The following is a 24,828-nucleotide window of genomic DNA, read 5'->3' as shown; positions in this document are numbered from 1 at the left end:
ACTATTGTCTGATTGTCTGGTATATATTCACTTATATATACCTTCTCTGGTTTCTATTTTGCTCTGATTTCTTTGCTATTAGCTAGGTATTTTTCAATATAGATTAGCATTTAGTGGGAAAAAGTCAAGCTTCTGCTATAAAGCTTAGAGTCTTCTTCCCCCTCAATCATGAATCTGATATATCTCCCAGACTAATGATAGTTAAGGGAGCTGTTAAATATAATTCTCTGAGGTGGGTAGAGTGACCTCCAGCCCAAACTCCCTGCTTTTCCTTCACAGGAATTAAAGTCTCTTCTGAAGAAGGTTGAGGGAAGAAGAGAGTAGAGAGGTTTACTTCACCTCCCTTCAAACCACACAACACCCCCATGTTACAGGAAAGGGACAGTCTTTACCATACTTGGGATCTTCTTACATCTACAAATATATTAAAATTTAATACATGTGTGTGTATATGTATACACACTATATATTATATATATAAACTATACATGAATACATGTGTGTGTCTGTATACACACACATGTATTCACATATAGTTTGACAAGGTAGTAATAAAATTGCCCAATGTTCTCTAGCACTTTTTTCTTCTATGCATTTAAAAAAATGTTTTATCAATGCATTTGAACCCCAGTTTATCATTACCTATTACTCTACTTCCTGCTCCCCTCAAAGTAAGTCTTCTCTTACAATAGTTATATAGTCAAGCAAAATACAATACAATGGCCATATCTGAAGTCAAGCCTAATCCTATACCTCTAGTCCATCATCTCTCTGCCAGAGTCTTTGTTTGCAATTCTATTATTAGTGATTGAATATTTTTTGTTGATATGGTTGTTGCATTTAATCATTTGAGAAAAACCTATTCATATACTTGACCATTTCTATATTAGGAATGGCTCTTATTCATAAAGATTTGTACCAGTTTTTATATATATTGGATATTAGGCCTATATCAAAATTTATCATGAAAGTTTTTTCTCAGCTATTTCCCTTCCCATTTTCATTTAATTTATTTTTGTTTATCCAGAAACTTTACAATTTTAAATTGTATATACATATTATATATTGTCCAGTTTATCTTTTATGATCAACTTTTTTTCTTTTTCTAAGTAGTAATTATCCCTTTGGCCACAGCTATAAAACTTATCTTCCTTTCTCTTTCATATTTTTTATGATTTGATCTTTAGAAAATGCATCATTATAAATGTAATTTCACCCACACTACTTTATTTCTGAGAAATTTTTGTCAAATAAAGAGTCTTTACCCCAGTAACTGGTATCTGTCAGTTTAACTAGCTGTATATGAAGTTGAATTGCTTTTAGGTCTTGTTCAACTAATCTGTTCTAGCTATATACAGATTTTTGATTTTTGATTTATTTTTTATAAGTATCTTTATTTTTTATTTTTAACAAGTATCATAATTGTTTAAATGATTATTTCTTTATGATATAGTCTAAAATCTTATACTACCAGAATCCCTTTATTCCTACTTTTTAAAAACTATTTTCCTTGAAACGATTGACCTTCTATTCCTCCAGAAGAATTTTGTTATTTTTTGGGTCTAATTCTATAAAAATAACTCATGGTAGTCTGAGATGGCACTAAATCTGTAAAAATAATTTTATTCATCATTTTTATTATATGACAGAGTCCAATCATGAGCAAATACTATTTCTCCAATTATTCTGTCTTATTTCTTTAAAAAAAAGTGTTTTGTAGTGTTTTCATTTAAGTCCCAAAAGTTATATGGATTTCCAGATATCTCTGAAATTCTACTCACTTTGAATAGAATTTCATTTTTCCATCACTTCCTGTTAGTCTAATATTAAATAGGAAGACTGATTATCATGTGAGTATCTTATATTTCATGCTATTTTGATATATTTATTGATCATTTCAATTAAGGATGATTAAATCACTAAGTAAACCATCACATCATCGTCAAATAATAAAAATTTTACTTCTTTCCTATGATTATTCCCCCACTTTCTTTTCTTATTTTCTTGCTATAGCGTTTAGAGTATAGCATTGGGGTTAACGGAGTTCTAATATAGGAACCTGGAAAACCTCAGTTCAAGTACACCTTCTGACATATACTCATATACAAGCTATCTGTCCCATTGACAAGTCCCTTAGCCAACTTTCTAAGACTATAAATTGCAGAGAAGGTAATAAAACCTGAATCATTAAAGGGAGTTTCTTCATCTAAAAGTTCCCTAAATTAAAAAAAAAAAAAGATAGATCCAGTCTCTTTCCTACTACTTTAACTAGAATTTCTAGAACTATATTAAACAAAGGTGGTAACAGGAATTCTTACTTTATCTGATTTATTAGCGAGGTCATTGCTGTTTCTTGATTACATATGAGGTTAATTCTTGGTTGTAAATGTATAATATTTATAATACCCAGGAACTATACATTTATTCCTATGCTTTCCAGTATTTTCATATAAATTAGTGTCATATTTTATCAAAAAACTTTTCTTGACCTTCTGATTATAATCACATGATTTTTTAATGTTTTTATATTGATATGATCTGTTTTAATTAGTGTTCTAATGCTGAGCCAACCCTGCAATCCTGTTTTAAATCTAACTTGGGCAGAATGAAAAAATCATATAAATATGTTGCTATAGCCAATTTTGTTAATATTTTACTCACTATCTTTTGTATTGGTGTTGTATAATTGTAAATTTGTTACCCTAAAAAAAAAGAACTACATGTCCCAAGAGCCTACTGACTTCCTGTCATTATGTACTTCCTGTAGAGAGAGGATAAAGGGATTGGTCATTGAGGCTCTCGCTCTCTTAGATGTAGAATCAGCAGTGATGATGGTGAGTGGGGATTTTGAAATGGCTAATCAGCCATGGGCACATGGTCTTTATTTTGTATCTTCTTTATTCCTCAATTTCTAATGATATTTAATAAGCCTCCATAAAATATATTTTTTTATTATTGAGACTTTAATTTTTATAGATGGCAAACAAAAGGAATGAGAAACTTTCACAATTTTTTTTTTTAGAAAGCCTAGATAATTTTTTTGAGCCTTATTTCTCCTGCCAAGGCTTTTTGCCCACCCCTCCCACCCTCTCAAACTCCAACTTTCTTTGGAGCTATTGTGTTTTTTTTTCCTACTTTTTGCTCAATTCCTTGCTCTCCCTACTGGCTGAGCTATTTTTAGCTGGGGGACTCTTGGCAAAGAAGAGATAAACCTCTTCTCTCGCCCAGCTGCTTGAGTCCTTTGTTCCTCGTTCCTCCTTCATTCCTTGTTCCTCTCTGCTGACTCTGGATTTGCTGATACTTCTTCCTCCAGCCCCAGACCCCAATCACTCATCCAACTCCAGGTCCCTGGCTGTGGTAACTGCTACTGTGTCTTCATAATTACAAACCAACTGGTAAAAACAGAGGTGTTCTTTCCTTAGGACCTTGAGGAGTACGGGGGAGAGTACGAGGAGAAGGAAGACATTCTTCCAAACAAGAAGTTGATTATAAGCATGGTGTATTCTATGAAAGAGCAGTGCATTGCCTATTTCAAACAGCTTCCTGCTTTAGTATGTTTTTTCTTTCTACTACCAATCCTTTCAATTATCTTGCCTGAGATTCAGGGGAGAAATTCATCCCCCTACAACCCTTTGCCATTTGGGCCTGCCCAGTCTCTAAGATTCATCCAGTTTAAGATTCCTAAAACCCATGTTCTCCCTCACTATGGGTAATACCACAGTACTGACAAAAGGAATCTCAATAGGTAAAAGAGAAAGGAACTTTAAAAAGACTGGAGGTGAAATTTTTGAGCCTTTTCAGACTCCAATGTTTTATAAAAGTCTCTGTATTTTGGAAAGTGGAGCCTCTCACCTCCCGCCGCCACCAGCGCCTCCAGAGAGAAGGAAAGCCAGGAAGCCGTGGAGAGCCAGGAAGCCCAGGAGAACTGCCCCGCCGCCACCTGGCTCTGCTGCCCCCCACTCCGCACCCACGCCCTCAGCCCCCCACCCCGTGCCCAGGGAGGGCGGCGGCCTCGGCCCAAAGAGCCTGAGCAGCCTGGCGGGGCCTCCATCGCCCGCACGCCATGGCAGGAGCTTGAGGAGGAAATGATATTCAGTGGTGTTTTTCTCAGGTGAAAGGGGCAGTCAATGATGATGTAGCAGAAGCAGATATAATTTCTACAGTAGAATTTAACCATTCTGGAGAATTGCTAGCAACAGGAGATAAAGGAGGTAGAGTCGTCATCTTCCAACAGGAGCAGGAGAACAAAACCCAAACACATAGTAGAGGAGAATACAATGTTTACAGCACCTTCCAGAGCCATGAACCTGAGTTTCACTACTTGAAAAGTTTAGAAATTGAAGAAAAGATCAACAAAATTAGGTGGTTGCCTCAGAAAAATGCTGCTCAGTTTTTATTATCTACCAATGATAAAACAATAAAGTTATGGAAAATATCTGAAAGGGACAAAAGACCAAAGGGATATCATTTAAAGGAAGAAGATGGTTGGTATAGGGATCCTACAACAGTTACTAAACTACAGGTGCCAGTATTTAGGCCCATGGATCTGATGGTTGAGGCAAGTCCAAGGAGAATATTTGCCAATGCACATACATATCACATCAACTCTATCTCTATCAATAGTGATTATGAAACATATCTATCTGCAGATGATTTGCGGATTAATCTTTGGAACCTTGAGATTATGGACAGAAATTTTAATATTGTAGATATCAAACCTGCCAACATGGAAGAGCTGACAGAGGTCATCATGGCAGCAGAGTTCTATCCCAACAGTTGTAACACATCCGTGTACAGCAGCAGTAAAGGGACAATTCGATGGTGTGACATGAGGGTGTCTGCACTTTGTGACTGGCATTCTAAATTGTTTGAGGAACCTGAAGATCCCAGTAACAGATACTTTTTCTCTGAAATCATTTTGTCCATTTCTGATGTAAAATTCAGCTACAGTGGGCGATATATGATGACTAGAAATTACCTGTCAGTAAAAATCTGGGATTTAAACATGGAAAACAGACCTGTGGAAACCTACCAGGTGCATGAATACCTCAGAAGTAAACTTTGCTCGCTGTATGAGAATGACTGCATTTTTGACAAATTTGAGTGTTGTTGGAATGGATCTGACTGTTGTCATGACGGGATCTTACAATAATTTCTTCAGAATGTTTGACAGAAATACAGAACGAGACATCACCCTAGAAGCATCCCGGGAAAACAATAAGCCACGCACTGTTTTGAAGCCACACAAAATCTGTCCCAGTGGCAAACGAAAGAAAGACGAAATTAGTGTCGACAGCCTAGACTTCAACAAGAAAATTCTTCACACAGCTTGACACCCTAAGGAAAATATCATTGCTGTAGCTACTACAAACAACCTGTATATGTTTTAAGACAAAGTAAATTAGGGTTGGCATTCCTAGCAGAAGAGTCTACTTCTTGCATAGTTGAGATAGTTGAATCTAGCATTTGTACCTGTAAAAGAGAGAGAGAAAGAGAGGTCCATTGTGGCACCCCTTTCCAGTGTTTAAAAATGTGCCATGTGACAACACATTTTTATAGCTACATGGAGAACGCTCGGGTGATTATTCACTGTGGGGTTCTCCATGTCTGCTAGCCATTTAGGTAAGGGTAGAGCACTTTGAATTTAAATGACTACTTGCACCATCTTGCCTAATGGACTAGATTGGACTGTATCAACATTGGTCTACTCCACTTTTTTATGCCTTCCATTGTGATGACGTCAAACACAGCGAAAGCCTTCAGTCATGATATGGGATTTAATTGTGTAACCTCATCACTGTATCATTTGTGGACCTTTTTTTATTAAATACAGCTCAGTCTTTTACCATAAATGTTTCTCCAGTTTTCCTTTGGCTTTCCAAAACTATTGCAATTAAAGACAGACTTTAAAAGGTGAAAATGATCAGGAAGTGCTTCACAAAGTCACAAAATCCCATGAAATAAATATTGGTAATTGTCATTAGATGACAAATTTTCATAAACAAATAACTGATTCAAAGATGAACGGTGCCACCTTCTGCATTTTTGTTGGTAGTGAGTAGAATGTGATGTCTCCAGTCAGCCAGAAGCTTTAATTAAGAAAAATGGACTTTAAATTTTAACTACATAATTTTGGGGGCGGGGGATTTAAATTGGTAGAAAATATGGTTTATTTTGGTTGGGAGGAATATAGAACTCTAGGCCTTGATTTGTAGAGAGAATTGTAAGTGCTTCTATATGTATTCATGATTCATCATTTTGTTTTTTTAATCTTTCAGTTATGAAGATTTGATTATAAACAGTTGCCTATTTAACATTCCACTTTAATTTCCCAACACTTTTATTGTAAAATTTCCATGCCTGATTGTAAGCACGCACAAATACTTTTATGTAACTTTTAATGCTCCTGTATCTTGAAACTTAAGAATTCTGCATTTGTGTTTTTAAAAACAGAACTAATTTTAATCATTAGAATCTTAAGACAGCGGGGGAGTTTTTGACTAATGTGATTGAATATTTTAGGTACATTAGTGACTTCAGGAGGTGATTTACTCCTCAGATTTGGAACGGAAGCTGAAGTCTGCCACATCATGTCACAGGCGTTAATCCAGGGACATTTGAAGCTCAGCTGAATAGGCAGCTTTCCAGATTTTTAAGCAAGGCTGATGGTTTCCTGAATCACTGAGATGTGTCTTAAGCTGAGCCCACCCAGTAGCTCTTTGGAATTTTCTTTGGATTGGTCACTAGCTGTGGTGATATGCTGTCATGACCCTATGGGTTAGAGATTCCCCGATTCACTGAACCACATCCAATCCTATTCCTCCCTCAGGGACTGCTATTGACTAATCATTGTAACAAGACTCTCACAAACTCATTTTTTATTTCATTGGTGTTACAAATTATAAAGCCCAACCACTCATTTTATATGGTCATGGTTAATATTTTATTAATAAAAATGATACATAGAATAAAAAAGTCTTTGTATTTTATTGTATTTTGCTGATTGTTTTAAGATTTAATTTTGTTGTTTTAAGTTCATATATTAATGTATTCGATACTGTTCTGTTACACTGGATCATTTTAATCTGTGTTTTAACTATTAGATATATTCTATTACCTTTCCCCTATAACTATTCTGAACAAAATATCTATTCTGAAAAAAATATTGTAAAGCCCATAAACAGGTTTTTCCTTCCATTTTGTATTTGTTAGTTGTCACATAGATGATGGATGGACTCAGCTTGGCTAACAACCTTCAGAGAATTTAATAAGCTAAGAATTTAATGGTGATTCTAAGGGGACTTCAGAAATCATTTTAATTAACTAGTGGTTTCTGAATGGATGAGGTTTTTTTTATATTTATATTTTAAAGAATACTGTATAAAAGATAGAGACACAAAGAAATGTTCCTACCAAGGTGTTTCTATGAATCAGGAAGCCGAAAAAAGAGCTCCTGAAAAACCTCTTCAAGTTAATTTACTTCTACCAGAACAATCTAGATTTCTTGGTGATGTCTATACCCAAATAAGTTTTACTTTGTTTAAAAATATATTTGCCAAGGTTGAAATATTTGCTATGTCTGTAAAAATTGTGACAAATATCCATCAGTTCATAGGTTTGGTTTTTTTGTCATAGAGCAACTTTATATGAAATATGATAGTAGGTTTGTTTGCTATTGTAATTAACTGGGCTATTGTGAATTTTGGGGACTGTGGTACTTCTTTGAATGTGCATTATCTACTATATTACCATTTTACTCTGAAAATTGTTTGTACTCACACAGTGGTTAAGTTAAAAAGGAAATGGATCTCATTTTTTGGGTGAGAAACCTTTGTACCCTACATTTCCTTAGCTGACACAGTGTGTCAATGATTATAAGCTATATATTTTTGAATTTTAAAACTCTTTTACTATTGTTTTTGCTTGCATCTGCAATATACTATTTCTGTTTTATTTTTTCTCTCCTTTTTTATATGAAACACATGTCATCAGTATTGAGAAGATTTTAACTTTTTTTGATTTTGCAATAAGTTTAAAATATATTTGCTATAATGTCAATGCATACCCAAAAAGCTTTAGACTATAAAAATGATGCTATTGATTGTTTTTTAAAAATCATGAAATTTTGCTTAATGATTCTCTCTGATTCCAGGACAAGAGAATACAAAAAGAGCCTTTACACAGTGCCAAAGAAGCACAAAGCTAAACTGCATCATGCCAATTGAGCACAAGGTCAAAGAGACCAACCAATTCCTATGGGAGTGATGAAAATTTTGAGCCAAGACAAGAGGACTTAAACTTGTTTGGGGTTCAAGGTTGCAGCTGTTTAACATGTGTTAAAGGCAGGTCTTCCTTGTCCCACATTCTACCAAGTATCTCAAATTTGGCTCCTACCTCCTATAATCTAGTCCCTTCTCTGTCTTTCATGGTGTGGCAAACTTTCTATAGTCCTGGCTACTGACTGGGTAAATGCATAATTGCTTAAATCACTTTAATTGGGCCCTGATTCATGGGCCTGTTATGTATTTATTTTTCTTTTACTTAGAATTTTTAAAGTTTAAAATCTTTTTGAGAGTAAATTTAGGATAAGAAACATGATACCTATCCAAATCCAGAAAGTGAAATGTTTGGAGAAGGCACCATTAAGATGCCTGCACAGACCACACGATGCACCAGAAGATCCAGAGTGAACTTTGGGAAGTGGTGATTTGAAGTGTGTGGGGTTGAATGCATTTGTTTTGTGTATACTCTTATGCTGAAGGGGACTGCCCCCTAACTGGCTAACTGGTAGAGGGAGGATAAAAGGAGGGGTCGTTGAGACTCTCACTCTCTCGGATGTAGAATCAGCAGTGATGGTGCTGTGTGGGGATTTTGAAATGGCTTATCAGCCATGGGCATGTGGTCTTTATTTTGTATCTTCTTTATTCCTTGATTTCTAATGATATTTAATAAACCTCCATAAAATATATTTTTATTATTGAGATTTTAATTTTTACAGAGTGCATTAAAGATATTCTATAATTTTCTTTCTCTACTCATCTCTTCTCAGTTTAGGTATTAAAACTATATTTGGGGGGCAGCTGGGCAGCTCAGTGGATTGAGAGCCAGGCCTAGAGACAGGAGGTCCTAGTTTCAAATCTGGACTCAGATACTTCCCAACTGTGTGACCCTGGGCAAGTCACTTGACCCCCATTGCCTAGTCCTTACCACTCTTCTGCCTTGGAGCCAAAACACAGTATTGACTCCAAGACATAAGGTAAGGGTTTAAAAAAAACAAAAAACAACTATATTTGGTAAGATGTCTACTCTATTTTTTATAATAATTTATGTAGTATAGAATTTAACTGTTCTTTGAATGTTTGATGTAAATCTACCTAGGTCTAGAGTTTTTTTAATTTGGTTATTAATTTATGACTTGTCTGATTTCTTTTTCTGAGACTGTATTGTTCAAATTCTCCATTTGCTGCCATGTTAATCTGGATGAGTTATATTTTTTAAAGCATCCATTGTACCTACTACTACCTACCCATTGCCTTCCATTCTGGTCTGGAGCTGAGTTCCAGATAATAACAACAGCTTCCAACACACGTTTTCAGAAGTTTCCTCTTGGTTGTGTCCCGATAAGGCCTACTAATCCTTTAAAGACTTGCGGCCCATAAATCCAATGAGTCCTAGAAGTTGGAGTAAGAGAAATCTGATGGCTATGGAAGAGGAAGTGATAGAGAAATACAGTGCTTGCTTACACTAATACAATACAGAGAGGAAAAGGCCTATTGAAGGAGATTTGAACCAAATGTATAAAGTAAGCCCAGCTGCAGCAGTCTCTTGAAGTACTGCCTCAGCAGTGTCCTAACAGGACCCTTACTCAACCACTTAGTGTGTTGGGGCCCACTTCAACCACAATCCTGGGATCAGGAAGGAAAAAAGTTAGCCACCATCGAGGAGTGTGAAGTGGGACTTGTTACAACATTAACTCGGTATAGGAGTAAATAGTTCTATTTATGAGAAAGGACAAGTTAAAAATAGAGAACAAGAGAAGCTGCAGGGGCCTCCCAAAATCTGCCTGTGGCACTGTTGTAACCAGTCACTAATCTTACCCAACCTCAGTGGTCCAAAGGGAATAAATAGCAGTGGATAGAGAAGGGGTACAAAAGGATTGGGCCTTTTTTGCTAAAGCGAAAGTATTACCAGTAAGAAAGACTGATTATAATAAGGGCACCCTAGAAAAACCAGCAGAGACACTAAGCAATACTGACAAATAAGAAAGATGAGTCAATAATACAATGAAACAATACAAAAAATAAGTACTTTTGCAATAAAGGAGATATAGTCGAAACCCTCTAGCCAAGGAAAAAGTCTTACAAAGAATTCTACAAAGACCCCAGAAGTAAAAATCCAGCAACTCCAAAAACCTTCAGAAAGGTTCTAAAATGAGATAAAATAATTTTTTAAAAAATAAACAAAATGAGGGCCAAAAGGACAGAAACTAGAGTTCTCACAGAAAAAAATTATTTAAATGATGAGGCAGAGCCAAGACAGTAGTTGATAGGAAGCAATGCACAAAACAACTTTGAAAGAATCAGAATTGTCTGATAAGTGTAATAATCATCAACTTTTATTCTAGAGGACAAATGATAATACATGCTACCCCACTATTGACAGAGAGGTCAAAAACACAAAATGCAGAATGAGAAATTTTTATTGGATGTAGCCAATGTGGAAATGTTTGGAATGACTATGCAAGTCTGTAATGGGTTTTACTCTTCTTTTGTTTCTAATTAGTAGGGTAGAGGTGGGGCATATAATGGGAAATTGAGAAGGCAAATTCGGGCTGATTAAAACAAATAAAATATTACTTTAAAATCAAATAATTAAATACTAGCAATTATATAAATAACCTAAAATGACAGAAAAATAATCCAAAACCATGGACTTGCTGAAAAACAGAATGACAGAATTGGTATGCAAAAATGCAGAGGCAAAAGAAAAATTAATTAAATTAAATAAAACAAGAAGTTTGCAAGAATACATAAGAGAAGAGGAGGAAGAGAGTCAACTTGAAGCCAGTAGACCTTTCCCACCAAAAAAATGAAGAGATAAAACCATGAATATTATACTACAAGATCTTAAGGAGGAAAATTAACCAGAAGTAATGGGAAGTAGACAAACTAGAGTTTGGAAGTATTCACAGATCTTTGACTCAGACATACTGCTCCTAGGGCTATATACCAAAGAGATCAAAGATAAAGGAAATGGACCTGTAGGTCCAAAAACATTTCTAGCAGTTCTTTTCCTGGTGGCAAAGAATTAGAAACTGATGGGAAGCCTATCAATTAGGGAACTGCTGAACAAATTATAGCATAAACTGGTGATATGTTATTGTGCTCTAAGGAATGATAAAGAGGATGGCTCCAGAAAAGCTTAGGAAGTCCTATATGAACTGATGCAAAGTGAGCAGAACCAGGAAAACAATATGCATAGTAATAGCAATTTATAAAGATAACCAACTTTGAAAGATTTAATATCTGATCAAAATAATGAACTATCACAACTCCAAATATCTCACAATGAAACATCACTGATGGACTCAGTAGAGACTGTAGAATGTTTTCTTCTATTTCTTTCTTTTTTGGAACAATGGCAATAAAGAAATTTGTTTTGTATGACTATAAGTATTTATAACAGGTTTTATGCTTCTTGCCTTTTCAATAGGTGGAGGAAGGAAAAGGAAGAGAAAGAGAATTGGACCTAAAAATAAAGTTAAATCAAATTTAGAAAGGGGGAGAAGGGAGAGAAGAATCCATAAAACACCAATAGAGATATCCAAAATTTAAATACCAAGAATCATCATGGTCAAATTCCACAACTACATTACTAAAAAACAAATATTATAGGCAGCTAATATTAAAAAAAAAAAAGAAAGAAAGAACATCTTGGGATTCATTTGTATTTATGAGAAATCAAAGGGAAAAATTGAAATATGATACTTTTAAAAGCCCAAACAAAAAATAACATATACTACACAAAGCTGAGATTTATCATCAATTTAAGATGTCTGACTTTCAGCAAATGAAAGAAATTCTAATTATTTCTTCAAAAGAAATCAGAGTAAGCAAGGCAGTTGGCATGCAAATTGATCCAACAAAAGAAAAATAAATAGGTCAGATGAATAAATGCATAGAAAAGTTATATATAATTTACCTCCTAAAAGCATTGTACAAAGTTCAAGAAAGATATGAGCTTTCATATATCTAGGGCTTTGTCTTTTTTTTTAATAACCTTTACCTCTGTCTTAGAACTGATATAAGTATTGCTTCCAAGGCAGAAGAGCAATAAAGGCTAGGCAACTGGGACCAAGTGACTTGTTCAGGGTCACACAGTGTGGTAGAGGTTGGAGAAAGAGGAAACTTGTAAACCAAGATGCAAGAAACTGGGGACCTAACCTGGAGACCTACCTGTCATTCAAAAGAAGGAGTTTCCAAAATGGAATGTTTCCAGGAGTTGGCAGTTGAGCTGACCAGGGGGGAGGGGAGTGGACTTGGAGTCAGTCACTCTCTCTCTGGAAGTTGAAAACCTGGCTGAAAGACCCTGGTGGGGCTGACTTGATTTGGGGGTTCTCTGGCTTTGGACAGTTGAAGTTGACAAGAAGGAGAAACTTGGCTTTTGAGTGGTGATCTATTTGAGAGTTGAGCTGGCCAGAAGAAACTGAGAGACTTTGAACTTTGTTTTTCTCTGGGGTTGAAGCTGAGAAAGGAGACAAGCCAGGCAGAAGGATTTGAACTTTGTTTCTTTCTGGGGTAAAGCTGAGAGACCTTGCTGATTTTGTGAAGAAGAAGAAAGATTTTAAAAGGCTGCTGTCCTCCATCTCTCTAACAAACTGAGAGTCACAGTTTGTGACTGGACTACTTTTCCAAGCCCTCATAATCCTCATTTTAGATTAGGGACATCCTCATCCCTCTCGCCTCAGTTTCCCATCCTGTTATTCCAATAAAACCCCTGACTTGAAAAGGAAAAGAAAAGAATATCTTTATAGTTCACTCAGGGGGGAGGGAAGAAGCCAAGGGCTTCAAGAAGAATTTGGAGGTGGGGGAGGCAAGGGAGGAAAGGGTTGGAGAAGGGGGGGAGAAGGTTAGAAAGATATACCGCTCCATCAGCCATCAGTAGGGATTAGTAGTCAAACCCCAGAATAGTTTCCTCAGTTTACATATTCTCTATTTCAATAAGAAATAGCTTCCCTCAGTTTACCTATTCTACTTCAAGTGGCACCCTTAGTCTGTGCCCAACAATCCCACAGGCAGGAAAGATAGTAAAAATGTTCAAACAAGTAGTTGTTGGTGTGGTGGTTTTGACAGCCATCGCCTGCTTTGGGGTTTATCATATTCTATACAGCAAACTGACTCAAATGGTAGTGGAAAGTGTGGATTATGTAGGAAACTTGACAATGACCTTGTTACAATTTCCTTTTCAACATGAACTGGTTCTCTGGCAAGTCCTGGCACAAGTACATGTACTATTCATGGCTGTGTTGCAGACTCTAACCCAAGTGAGGAAAGTTTTCAGATTCATGATTCCCCTTAAGGCAGAGAAGGTTATGGCCACTGACAACAACTTAGACAAGATGATTAAGGCTATATTTGAACAACTCGTTAAGGTCTAGATCTTGTTATGGGCAAGGACAATGGGCAAACTAAGAATGTATCTCAGGAAATTCAAAATGGCAATGAAAATGTAAACCAGGCTGCTAGTGAAATATCTGAAACCAGTTCTGAACCCATATTATCCCGAGTCCAGAACCATCTAGCTGCTTGCTATGGTTGCCTTTTTTTTTAATTTCCTCTTTTTTAAAATGCTTAGCTCACTGAACGAATGAAGAGGGTATATCCATGGACAACAACAAAAAAAAACAGGAAGAAGTAAATTCAGACTTCAAGGACAAAATTAAAAGATTATTCCCTCATTAGTAAGTCAACACATTTGTTTATGAGATGTGTGAGAAACTGATTACTACAACAGAAAGGCTTGCAAGCAGATGCAAGGAATGGAAGCTTGGAGGACTGTCCATCAAGGAGAGAAGGGAAGATTCCAGAGAAGAATTTGGTCAGAGAGAGAGAGAGAGAGTTAAGAAAGTCAACATATGAAACTTCACTTCTGCTCTTTTGAACTAGGAGAGAGGAGCCAGCAGATGACTGCTCTGAATTCCTGACCAATAATTTAACCTTGGAAAAGTTTGGGGCATAGTTCTGAAAATCCCTTTTCAAGTTATTAACAATTTCCCCTTAAGGACAAATCAACCATATTTCCTTATATTGAACTTAATAATAGATTAGGGAAACTTTATATTCCCTCTACCCTATCCCATCTCCCTAATTTCTTTCCTTTAAATAAAACCACTTTTGATAGGGTGAGGGGGGAGGAGTGAAAATCCCAGTTCTCCTTCTAACCTTATTTCCTAGTGTAACCATTCCAGTACTACTCTTACCATAAATAACATAGTAAAATAGCCTCCATTACAACTGGTACAGAAGAAAGTTGCTCAGGCAAGAAAAGAAGGTAAGCGAGCCAGAAGGAATCCAGAGAACACTACCTAGCCAAGGCTCAAAAGCAAATGTAAATAAGTTCTTGATTTCTGCAGAGAGAATTGGAAGAAAATAATAGTAGGCTTTAGAGGTAGTATTTAAACCCGGTTACTCTGACTATAAAGCATACTGCTCTTTCATCTTTACACATTTGAGTTTTTTTTTATTGTTTTTGAGAAAATATTTGTAGGAAGTCCATTTTATGTTTGAGAAATTGTCTGTTTTGTCAAAACAAAAATGTTATTAAAAAAATAAAAAAGGATAGTTATACTAGGATCAATGATGTCCAAACTTGAAGGAAATGCAAAGTACATGTCTCTCTAATGCTGATCAGGAAAACCTCTCAAATGTGACATACCATCAAGAAATGAAAAAGAAAACCTCTATGGCTTTAAAAAATAAAAATAAAATAAAATATCCTCAAGTAAAAGTTTGAAGAGAGGTTTTCTTATGTGTTTGTTTTCTTTTCCCTATTTAAAGCTAACTGGAGCAGAAAATAAAGGGGAAGACAGGATGTCAGAAAGTAAAAAAGACTGTTCTATTCTGCACATGTAAGCAGTCACAGAGAGACTGGCCAAATTTATACCAACAATCGCTCCTTTTCAAGAAGGAATTGACTTATATATTGCCCAAACGGTTTTTGTGGTAGGAGAGAAGACAAAAGAAGGGAACCTCTCTTCAAGGTCATGTTTGTTTTTCAGAGAGCACATGATTAATATGGAAATAAAAATCTCTCTAGGCACAGCTAGCAGGAGTTAGTTCTCATTAGTTCTCAGCACTAATGGCTCTTCCACAATGGATGGAGAGTCAGTAATTCAACTGAGTAAAGGGGTCAGTAGAGACTATAGTTAAATGTCAGGGTTCTAATATCTAGAGAAGTACCAAATCCAGGATAACATGCAAAATCTAAGCCTGATATACAAGTCCTCCACAAGCTGGACTTCAACAGCTTTTGCAGTTTTAATTCATATTAATCCCCTTTATACATTCTCCATTCTGGTCATATCAGACTATTGTTACCTATACATGACATTCCATGTATCATTACCTGCAAATGATATTGCATCTCCTCACCTGTAACTGTCCAAGTAGTCCTCCACATCTAGAACAATCTCCCTTCTTACCTTCCACTTCCTCATAGGAATCCTAATATCTATCAAAGCCAGTTACCTCTTTCTAACAGATAAAATAAACGCATCCTTAACAGATAATAATGTAATAAAAGTAATAATCAACAAAAGCAGTATATTGTCTTATTCTCACAAACATTTCTTTAATCCATATCATAATAATCTTTAACAGTGGGCAGAAAATATCTTTTTTGCTTACTTTTCTTTTATATTAGGAAAGCTTCCAGAATTTCTTTTGGTTTCAGATATATGTGCTCTTAATTACATTAAATATGAGTTCTTTGATGCCCTTGCATTGTAGGGTTTTTATGGTAACCGAGTGAGTAAAGTGGAAAAAATTACCTTCCCCAGATGAACCTCAGGGACTGACAACTCAAATGAGTGAGTTATCGACTCGCTTAAGTCCCCACAAAATTCCACTATAAGGAGTGCTATATTTTGTTGGATGGTGTTGTTTTTCTATTATCTGTTGGTATAGTAATTTGGTTTGAGTTGTTTTTGAAGTTTGTGATTAATCATGCTAAATGTTTTCCTAATATTGAGCCATACTACTATGCATGGCATAAATCTAACTTTTTTATTTTATAATTTTAAAATACATTATTTTGTTTGTTCCTTAGGATTTTATTTTAAATTCTATTTTTATAGATCTTGCCATACGAGATTTTCATAATCTCTGAATTGCATGGAACAAAAAAATTTCTAAATACTTAGATTTACCATAAGAAATCAAAATCTCCTAGAAGGATAGAAACAGGGTGAGATACATATCATCCTCTGTTTTGCTAATAGATAGTGTAATATATTTCCTTTTGTCTCTTCTAGTTTTTGCCTTAAATCTTCCTTCTCTTTCTGCTGTTCTGTATGTGTCATGCAGATATGTGGCTGAGTCCTGTAATTCCTGTAGTGATAGTAACTCAAATTGTGGACAGGAGTGTAGATAGATGTTTCTAAATGTAGCACTACATACTTTTAGGAACTGCCTCTTAATATGGGGAATGGCTTCCACACTCTCCTGTGGGAATCCTAAAACTGCTTCTGCATTCTCCATGAACCTGTTGAGGTAGACTGAAGGATGCTCTCTTTGTTCCTGTCTAATCCTCTCAAATTTCCCCCATTGATTCAGGTGAATGCAGAAAGATTTTATTGCTTGGAGGAGGTCCTCACGAGCTTTTCTTAGATAAGTGAGGTTATGTGACTGGGAAAATTCCACATCTGCATGAAATTCTGGCACACTGGTCAAATTCTCATCCTCTCTGGTCTTTTTAAGGAATTGGACCTGTTCCAGGGGGCTAAAAAGTTCACTAAGCAAAATTTCTACGTCCTCGAAACTCAGCTCAAAGAGTTTGAATGCCCATTTCAATTCACACAAACACTTGTAAGGTTCTGTGCAAAAAACCAGGGCATTCTTTTTTTCAGGGTTTCTAAGTCTTGTGCTATGAAAGATTTATGCTCTTTCATATGTAAAACTCCTGAATCTTGTGTGAATTTAGCAAAGTCTCTAAGAGACATAATTTTTTGTGCCTCTGCAGCTCCCTCAGTTTGCATTGCTTCTGTGTTTGTCTGCTTGTCCACCATTATCTTTTCAGTACAAATTCCTATAGTCAGACCTTTTGTTGTTACGATCTCAGTGTCCTTGTTCTTGTCTTTGTCATGGTTACTGTCAGTCTGTGTCATAGGATCTTTCCCCATTCCCAGTTTCTCCATCTTAGCCATGAAGTCCTAGTACATATCTGTAATGGCTGCCATCTGTGAGAACACTTTGTCAAGTCTATTATCCAAGCTGTTGATGACACCCTTGCCCAAGATTATTATAAGTCCTTTTCTAATTGCTGTATAAAAATGCCAAATCATCATGACAGAACCAGATACCACTGGAAAAGTTGGCCACAGATTTGATATCTCTAGTTTAATTTGATCCCAATACTTTGTGATGTTCAATCTCTGTATATGTGTGTTCAGGGTTCTGTGCTCAAGAGGGCTGCCCCTCACCCCCCCCCTCACCCTACTCCCCTGGCCCCATCTCTTTCAATTGCCAGGTATAACTGTTGATGATGGAGTCTTGATCTTTGTCTAGCTAACTGGGGTACCAATCTGTAATATATGACCAGAAGGAGGTCATACACTCATACCCTGGGGGAACTAGAGAGAGAGTGTGAGAGAACTGAAGAAATAGAGAGGGAAGAGATTGATCCTCCTCCCCTCTCTTCCTGAGGGACAGAATATGTCTCCTCAGAGATTGGGTTTGGGAGGTGGAGATTAAGGACTGGAGGAGAAAGTCTTAGAGAAATGACCCACTGCCTCCCTTCCTGATCTTAGTTTTTGCTGAGAGGCAGGTAAATTTCCTACCTCTGGATCCTCCCAATATTGCACCTGCCACCTTTCCCTTTGAGACCTAGTTCACTCTTTAGCCCTTGTCTTGAACTATTCTTCCTTTCGGGGAATGGTATGATTCCTCCCAAATCTTCAGTCTCCTTCTTTGATGTCAGCAAGCAGGCAGACCTGACCTAAATGGTAACACTTTATTCTTGAGGACATACAGGGAAGGGAGGATGAGGGTGTTTGGTTGAGGAAAGTGGGAGATAGGAATCCCTATAGATTAGCAACTGACCTCCCCCAAAATCCTGAGAGGTTCAGGCTGTTTGCCTGACCCTCCTTTGGTCAGTTGTTGGGTTTATCCTTCCTCCTAAACTAATCTGGCTATGAGTTGAAGTTCAGGACACTTTGGGGAAAGAGAAATCTTCTCAGTAGACAGCTTCCTATAAAGTCCCAGTCTACTTTTATCTTCAGTTATAATCAGAGAGATTTGGGGGTTCACTGGAAGATAGTCAATGTCCAGAGGGATCCTCCATCTCAGAGGTCCTCCTCTCAGACCCTCCACTCCAGGAGAGAGCTGATCAGAAGTCAAGTGACAGTTTTTAATCCTCTCAGCTCCTCTGTTCCTTCCTGAAATCTTGAGTCTTCCTTGCCCTTCCCCCACTTGAGCTATTCCTTTACTTTACTGGATCTGATATTTTCTTCTTTTGCAACTTCTTTCTTATAATAGCTAGGATAATCCTATTTGACATTAGTTGTAGGAGCAGGTAGATGTTGAAAGTGCTGAGCCTGCAGTTAGGAAGGCATCAGTTAAAAGCTAGCCTTAGTTTCATTCAATCTGTGTTAACCTCATTTGCCAGTTTCTTCATCTGTCCAATAAACTGGGGAAGGAAATGGCAAATCACTCCAGCATCTTTGCCAAGAAAAACTCACATAGAATCACAAAGAGTAAAGTATAACTGAAACGTCTGAACAACAATCAAAATTGTGCTAAAATTCTTTCTATAAGCCGACAGAACTTTTGTTCCAAAACTTTTGACTATAAAAAAAATATTATTTTATATGTCTTTGCATCATCTCATAGAATATCAAATATAAAAGAATAATAGCAGGATATCAACTTGGACAATTTCCATCTGATCTCCACCAAATATGGTGAGAATGTTTTTTCTATAACAACAATAATAATAACTGATGAGCCTTATAAGTCAACTTAAGTGACTACATTATAAAAAATATTCACAGCTTTGAATCACTAAAAATAAAACTATAAATATGCACACAAAATATATTAACTGAAGAATAAAAAAAGATGGGCCAAAAAGTTCCAAAGGTATAAGAGAAAAAAGTATCTCATGATCAATTTGATGATTACTGAACATTTACACCATCTTTGTTAACACAAAGCCTTTGACTCAGTTCTGAACTCATGACTCAGTCATGGACTACAAATACATAAAACAGATCCAAATGTAGTGAGATTACAATAAATATTTGCCATCCTCAGAAATAACTATTCTCTATTTAATAGAAGATAACAATATAATAATTTCAAGAACCATTTATATAAAACATTATCTTCCAAGGAAACAGATTAAGCCGATTCTGCTTCAGTTTATCTTTAAATTACATTGCCAGATTTGAAATGCATAAGGGCTTTCAATTCACATTTTCCTGACTCTAAATCTAGTGATCTTCCCCACATATATCACTTAGCTTTCTGTGTTACCAAATCAAATCCTTTGTCATTATCAATAACTAATAAATATGCTGTGATCTTAGGACTACATCTTTTTAACTAATTATGAGGTGGCAAAGATGTGGCAAAGGTGAATACTGCTTGTGAAAGACTGTTTATGCCCTACTAATTAATCTTAATTGAGAATGCCTTCAATTTTTTTTATAAACAATAGTCAAAGATTATGCAGAGATAGTAGAGTAGACATATAGGTTAATAGCTATTGATATTCTCTTAGGCAACTTTTTTAGGTTTTTATAATATCTTTGTTTTTCTCCATAACTTTGGTATCTTCTTCTGCTTTAACTTATAGTTCAGTTCCTCAACAGCTTCACAATTATAATCACTACCCCCCCAATGAGATACATAAAGATATACCTAGTTTGATCTAAATGTTCTTCTTTCTTCTCCTTAGTACCAAACTATTAAAAACCATAAAAAAATTGCTCCAAAACACTGAAATTAAGAGAAAAATAAATCAAAACAACTCTGAGGTTTCACCTTATTACCAACAAATTGGGAAAAATGACAAATGATCTGAAAACTCAGTGTTGAAGAAGTATGATGATCTCCTGGTGATGCTACAAATTATTCAACCATTTTCTCTGGAAAGCAATTTGGAATTATGCAAAGCAAGTGACTAAAATGTTAATTCCCTTTGTAACCAGAAATCCCACTGCTATACCCTAAAGAGGTCAGTAACAAAAAGAAATGCCCCATACATGTAATTCAGGTCTGCATTTGGCAGGAGAATTGCCTGATTGATGAAGAGAATGATAACTGACACTACATGCCTGACTCAGAGAAGAGTGGGTAGAAGAACTTGGGAGAGGAGAGCCATCTTTCATTTCTTCAAGAGAGAGGACACATGTGATACCAGACTCTCTTGGAACCCAACTTCAGATTGGAATTGGTGGGGTGGGAAGAGTGCAATAAAGGGGCAGTCCAAATCTCAGATAACTGTTAATGTCTTCCACAAGCTACATTTAGAAAACCCATACAAACATGCATATCTTACATGGGTGGCCCAAATTCCATACATATATGCCTAGCACTTTTTTTTCCTTTTTCCCATCACTCTCCCCACACTGCAATTTAAAAAGAGATAGAGAAAATTTTTAAAACCTTGTAACAGATAAGCAGAGTCAAACATAACAATTTCCCATATTTTCCATGTTGAAAATGTTACTCATTCTACATCCATCACATCTCTGTAAGGAGATGGGGAATAGTTTTCAGCACCAGCCCTCTGGAATTATGGGTGATCACTATATTGTTCAAAACTATTCATTTTTATAAGAGTAATAAATTGACCTCCTGTATCTGCTCACTTCACTCTATAACAGTGCTTGTTTTAGAAGCAAAGAAATAAAAGCAAAGTTCATGTTCACTGATTAGGAAATAGCTAAATGACTAATTAAGCACCTATTTGTGTATAGGTAAAGATGCTGTACTAAATTCTTTACAAATATTACCTCACTTTATCTTTATAACAACCCTGGGAGGTAGGTGTTATTAACATTCTCATTTTATAAATAAGGAAACTGACACACAGAGATTAAGTGACATACTCAAGGTCACAGTTCAAATTTGTCTGAGGCCAAGTTTGAACTCCGGTCTTTCATATTCCATATCCAAAGCTCTACCTACTGTGCTACCCAGCTGCTTCTGTTATATCAATAAATGTAATACATTATTATGATGTAAGAAAGGATAAATATGATGAATACCTAGTATGAAAAGACTTATGTGAATGAATAAATAGTAAAAAGAATGAGGAAAACAATATACTTGAAGACTACAGCAAAGTAAATGATAGAAAAACAACAAAATGAATGAAAATGAATTATAATTCATTAATTATAGTCACAATGAAATTAAAAAGCTTAGCCCCTAAAGAAGACAGATGGGAAGGCAACACCTACTTCTTTGCAGAAGTATTATACTATGAGTGCATAACAATGCATATAATGGCCAACTTTTTTTATGTGTTTACTTATTTCACTGAACTGTTTTTATTTCTATTCTTTGTTGAGAGAAATATTGATAGCATACCAAAGAAAGATGTTTTTTAAATTCAAAAGTAAATTCATTTCAGAATAAATCCTGTCTCCAGTTCCCAAAAGACCTAGCATAATCAACTCTTCCCCTTCCCCAACACCACCACCTCCAGTCCTCTGGTCTTGCTTGAGCTGGCAAGTCTGATGCCAGATTTGAACAGCTTGCTGAGGATCATCAAAATCTCTGGAGGTCATGAAGGAGCTCATCAACACTATTTATTGGGGGACACTTGCCCAGGAGATAAGGACATGGTCCAGTAAGTAACTTGTATAGTCAGCTGGGATCCTGCAAAGGCCATTTTTGCATACATCAATCTATAAGTTACTATGAGCATAATGGCAAAAGTGAAACGGTACTCAGTCATAAAAATTCTTATTCATATGAGACATCTCACAAGGTCCTCTACTTATGCCATGAAGCAGCCTAAGAAATTCTTCACACTGCTGGTGGGCTCAATTTCTCTAAAACCTTAAACTTTCCCAGAAAGTGACATGCCTCAGAGGCATGATTCAGCTTTCTACAAAGTGAACAGTCTCCTGTTTCAGCAGCTAAAGGTTCACCAACAGTTCTGCCATTGTTGACTGGGGTTTGGAGTGTGAAGCAAGACTGTGACATCCTACTGGTTGCAAGGATGGGTAAGTATACTAAGAGTCTCACAGCAAATTAACAGTCAGTGAGAGTTTTACAAAGTATGAGAGTTAATTAGCCTAGAGGGGATGATGCAGGGCAGAGTCTTAGTATAAAACCAGAAATAAATAGATCAAAGGGGTAAACATAGTTTAAAGCCAGAAATTTGACAAGCTGAGAAGTACCAAACCCAAGGACTGAGTAGGAAATTATGGTCTAAGTTTGCAAGTAGTGAGTCAAAAGCCAGGGGTTCCACACAGAGAAAGATTTAAAAAGTAAAAAACACTGGAAAAGAGCACCATACTTGGTTGATGCCTATTGGCCTTCACAGAAAGTATCAGCTTGAGGAAGTGTTATTTTATTTATTGAAAGTAGCATGCGAGGCTCTCTCTCATCCTACCCCCAAGTCATACTACAGCTCCAAGGTTCACAGTAAGTATAGTAGGAACAGAATTACATTTAAATCATTGAAAGTTAAACCACCTATAAATAATCAGAAGAATCTGGGTGTTTTGGAAATATTTTTATCATTCATCAGAGAACAAATGATGGTCACAAAACTAATTTATCATTTACCCTTTCTTAACTTAATTTTTTAAAGTTTACATTTGAAATATTCAACAATTATTTTATAAAAGGCTACAATAATAATAATTCCTTCATTTATATAGTGTTTTAAGGTCTTCATAGTGTTTCACACAAATCATTCAATCACAGCTGCTGGCTATCATGGAAATTACATTGATTCTGAATTAGAAGGCTAGGACTTCCCACCTCTGGAGCTTAAAACTTGCGTAATCCTGGGTAAATCCTATGTAAACTGGGCAAGTCACTTAATGTCTCCGACCTCAATTTTTTCATCTGTAACGTGTGGATCTTAGACTAGATGGCCTCTAAGGTTCCTTTCAATTTTACATCTATGATGATGATATATATATGGAAAAAATATATACATATAATGTTTTGTGGACTGGTCATTTCAGTCATGTCCAAATCTTTGTGAGCCTGTTTGGACTTTTCTTGGCAAAAAATACTGGAGCAGTTTGCCATTTTCTCTTCCAGTTCATTTTACATAGGTGAAGAAACTGAGACAAATGGGGTTAAGTGACTTGCCCAGGGTCACACAACTAGTAAGCGTCTAAAACTAGATTTGTACTTGGAAAGAGGAGCCTTCCTCATTCCAGGCCCAGTGCTCTATCCACTGTGTCATGTGAGTGTATGTATGTGTGTGTGTGTGTATAAAATTATACTTTTTTCTCAAATTTTTAGTCGGTCAATAAGAATTGATTAAGTACTTACTAAATACCAGGAACTTTCCTAAGCACCAGAGACAAAGAATGAACAAACAACAACAAGTCAGTTCCTAATCTCAAGAAATTTACTGATTTTCAGCTGTTTTAGTAATTAATATGAAATGTGGTTGTTTTTTCAAACTGAAATTAAACCAACTCTTCCATTTAGATCAACAGGAGACACTTAAAATATTAGTTTGGGCATAGAGGAAACTATCATTTTGTAGCAATACCTTCCCTTAATAGCTGTCTAGGCTCCAGCTGGTCATGTTATCTCCTCACTTTTTCCCACATTTTTAGGTACACCATAACTATTCCTGGACACCTATTAGGATAAATTTCTTGTTTAAATTGTTAAATCAAACTTTACCTTCCTCTTCCTGATTATTAATAGAGTGGAAAAGACAGGCCTACTTTCCTGTTTTTGTTTTTTCTCCAATGAGCTAAATGATGTCTCAATTCAGAGGGTGTCCAGCCAAAGGAAGAAAACATTTTTTTTTTTACACCTACAAAAGCAAATCCTGTCAGAAGTTGGGTTATCACATCCACTGTCACTGATGAATATGGAAATCCCATTTGGGAAGTACTACAAAGATTATGTGATTAGTGATTAACTAGGGTACAATATCTAAGTATAAAATATAAAAGGACATAAAAAATATAAGATTGAGTGGAGGGGCAGTAGGAAGGAATGAGATCAAGGAGAAAAAAAATATCAAGACTAAACCAGCAAAGGAAAATGGAAGGGTTAAATCAAGAAGACATACATTCTTAGTTGAAGTTGCATTTGATATATTATTTCCTTGCCCAAAAGGAACATTTCTGCAACACACCACAATAAAAGCTCTAAATTTAACTTAGAAGATCAAACAGATGAAGAGAGACTGAACAAGAGATGAAAAGAAATATTCACCCAATCACTTTCATTTAACTGTCTGGGTAAACTCTAGTTTTATTATTTAAAAATATATTTCCTAGCTGTATAACCTTGGGCAAGTCACTTTAATCTCTATATGCCTCAGTTTCCTCATCTATAAAATGCAGATAATAATAGCAACTACCTCACAAGGTTGTTGTCATCAAATCAA

At 36.0% G+C, this 24,828-nt stretch overlaps 1 protein-coding gene and 1 pseudogene across 5 annotated transcripts in view; one reads left to right on the top strand and one right to left on the bottom strand.

Annotated features, from left to right (window-relative positions):
* The window catches only part of GALK2 (galactokinase 2), a 210,383-nt gene that overhangs the window by 109,914 nt on the left and 75,641 nt on the right, over nt 1-24,828 (bottom strand). The window contains exon 2 of one of the 5 annotated variants that reach the window (XM_056810174.1): nt 9,527-9,671. The exons of the other annotated variants lie outside the window; for them this stretch is intronic. Within the exon in view, the coding sequence (XP_056666152.1) occupies nt 9,527-9,540 (14 nt within the window). The 5' untranslated portion in view covers nt 9,541-9,671. The remainder of the gene's footprint in view (nt 1-9,526; nt 9,672-24,828) is intronic. 5 annotated transcript variants of the gene reach the window in all.
* Nucleotides 3,836-6,926, top strand: LOC100618264 (serine/threonine-protein phosphatase 2A 55 kDa regulatory subunit B alpha isoform-like; annotated as a pseudogene).

Source organism: Monodelphis domestica, chromosome 1 (assembly GCF_027887165.1).
Source record: "Monodelphis domestica isolate mMonDom1 chromosome 1, mMonDom1.pri, whole genome shotgun sequence".
Taxonomy (NCBI): Eukaryota; Metazoa; Chordata; class Mammalia; order Didelphimorphia; family Didelphidae; genus Monodelphis; species Monodelphis domestica.
Note: the sequence above shows the minus strand (reverse complement) of the source record. Positions and strands in the feature narration are given on the sequence as shown.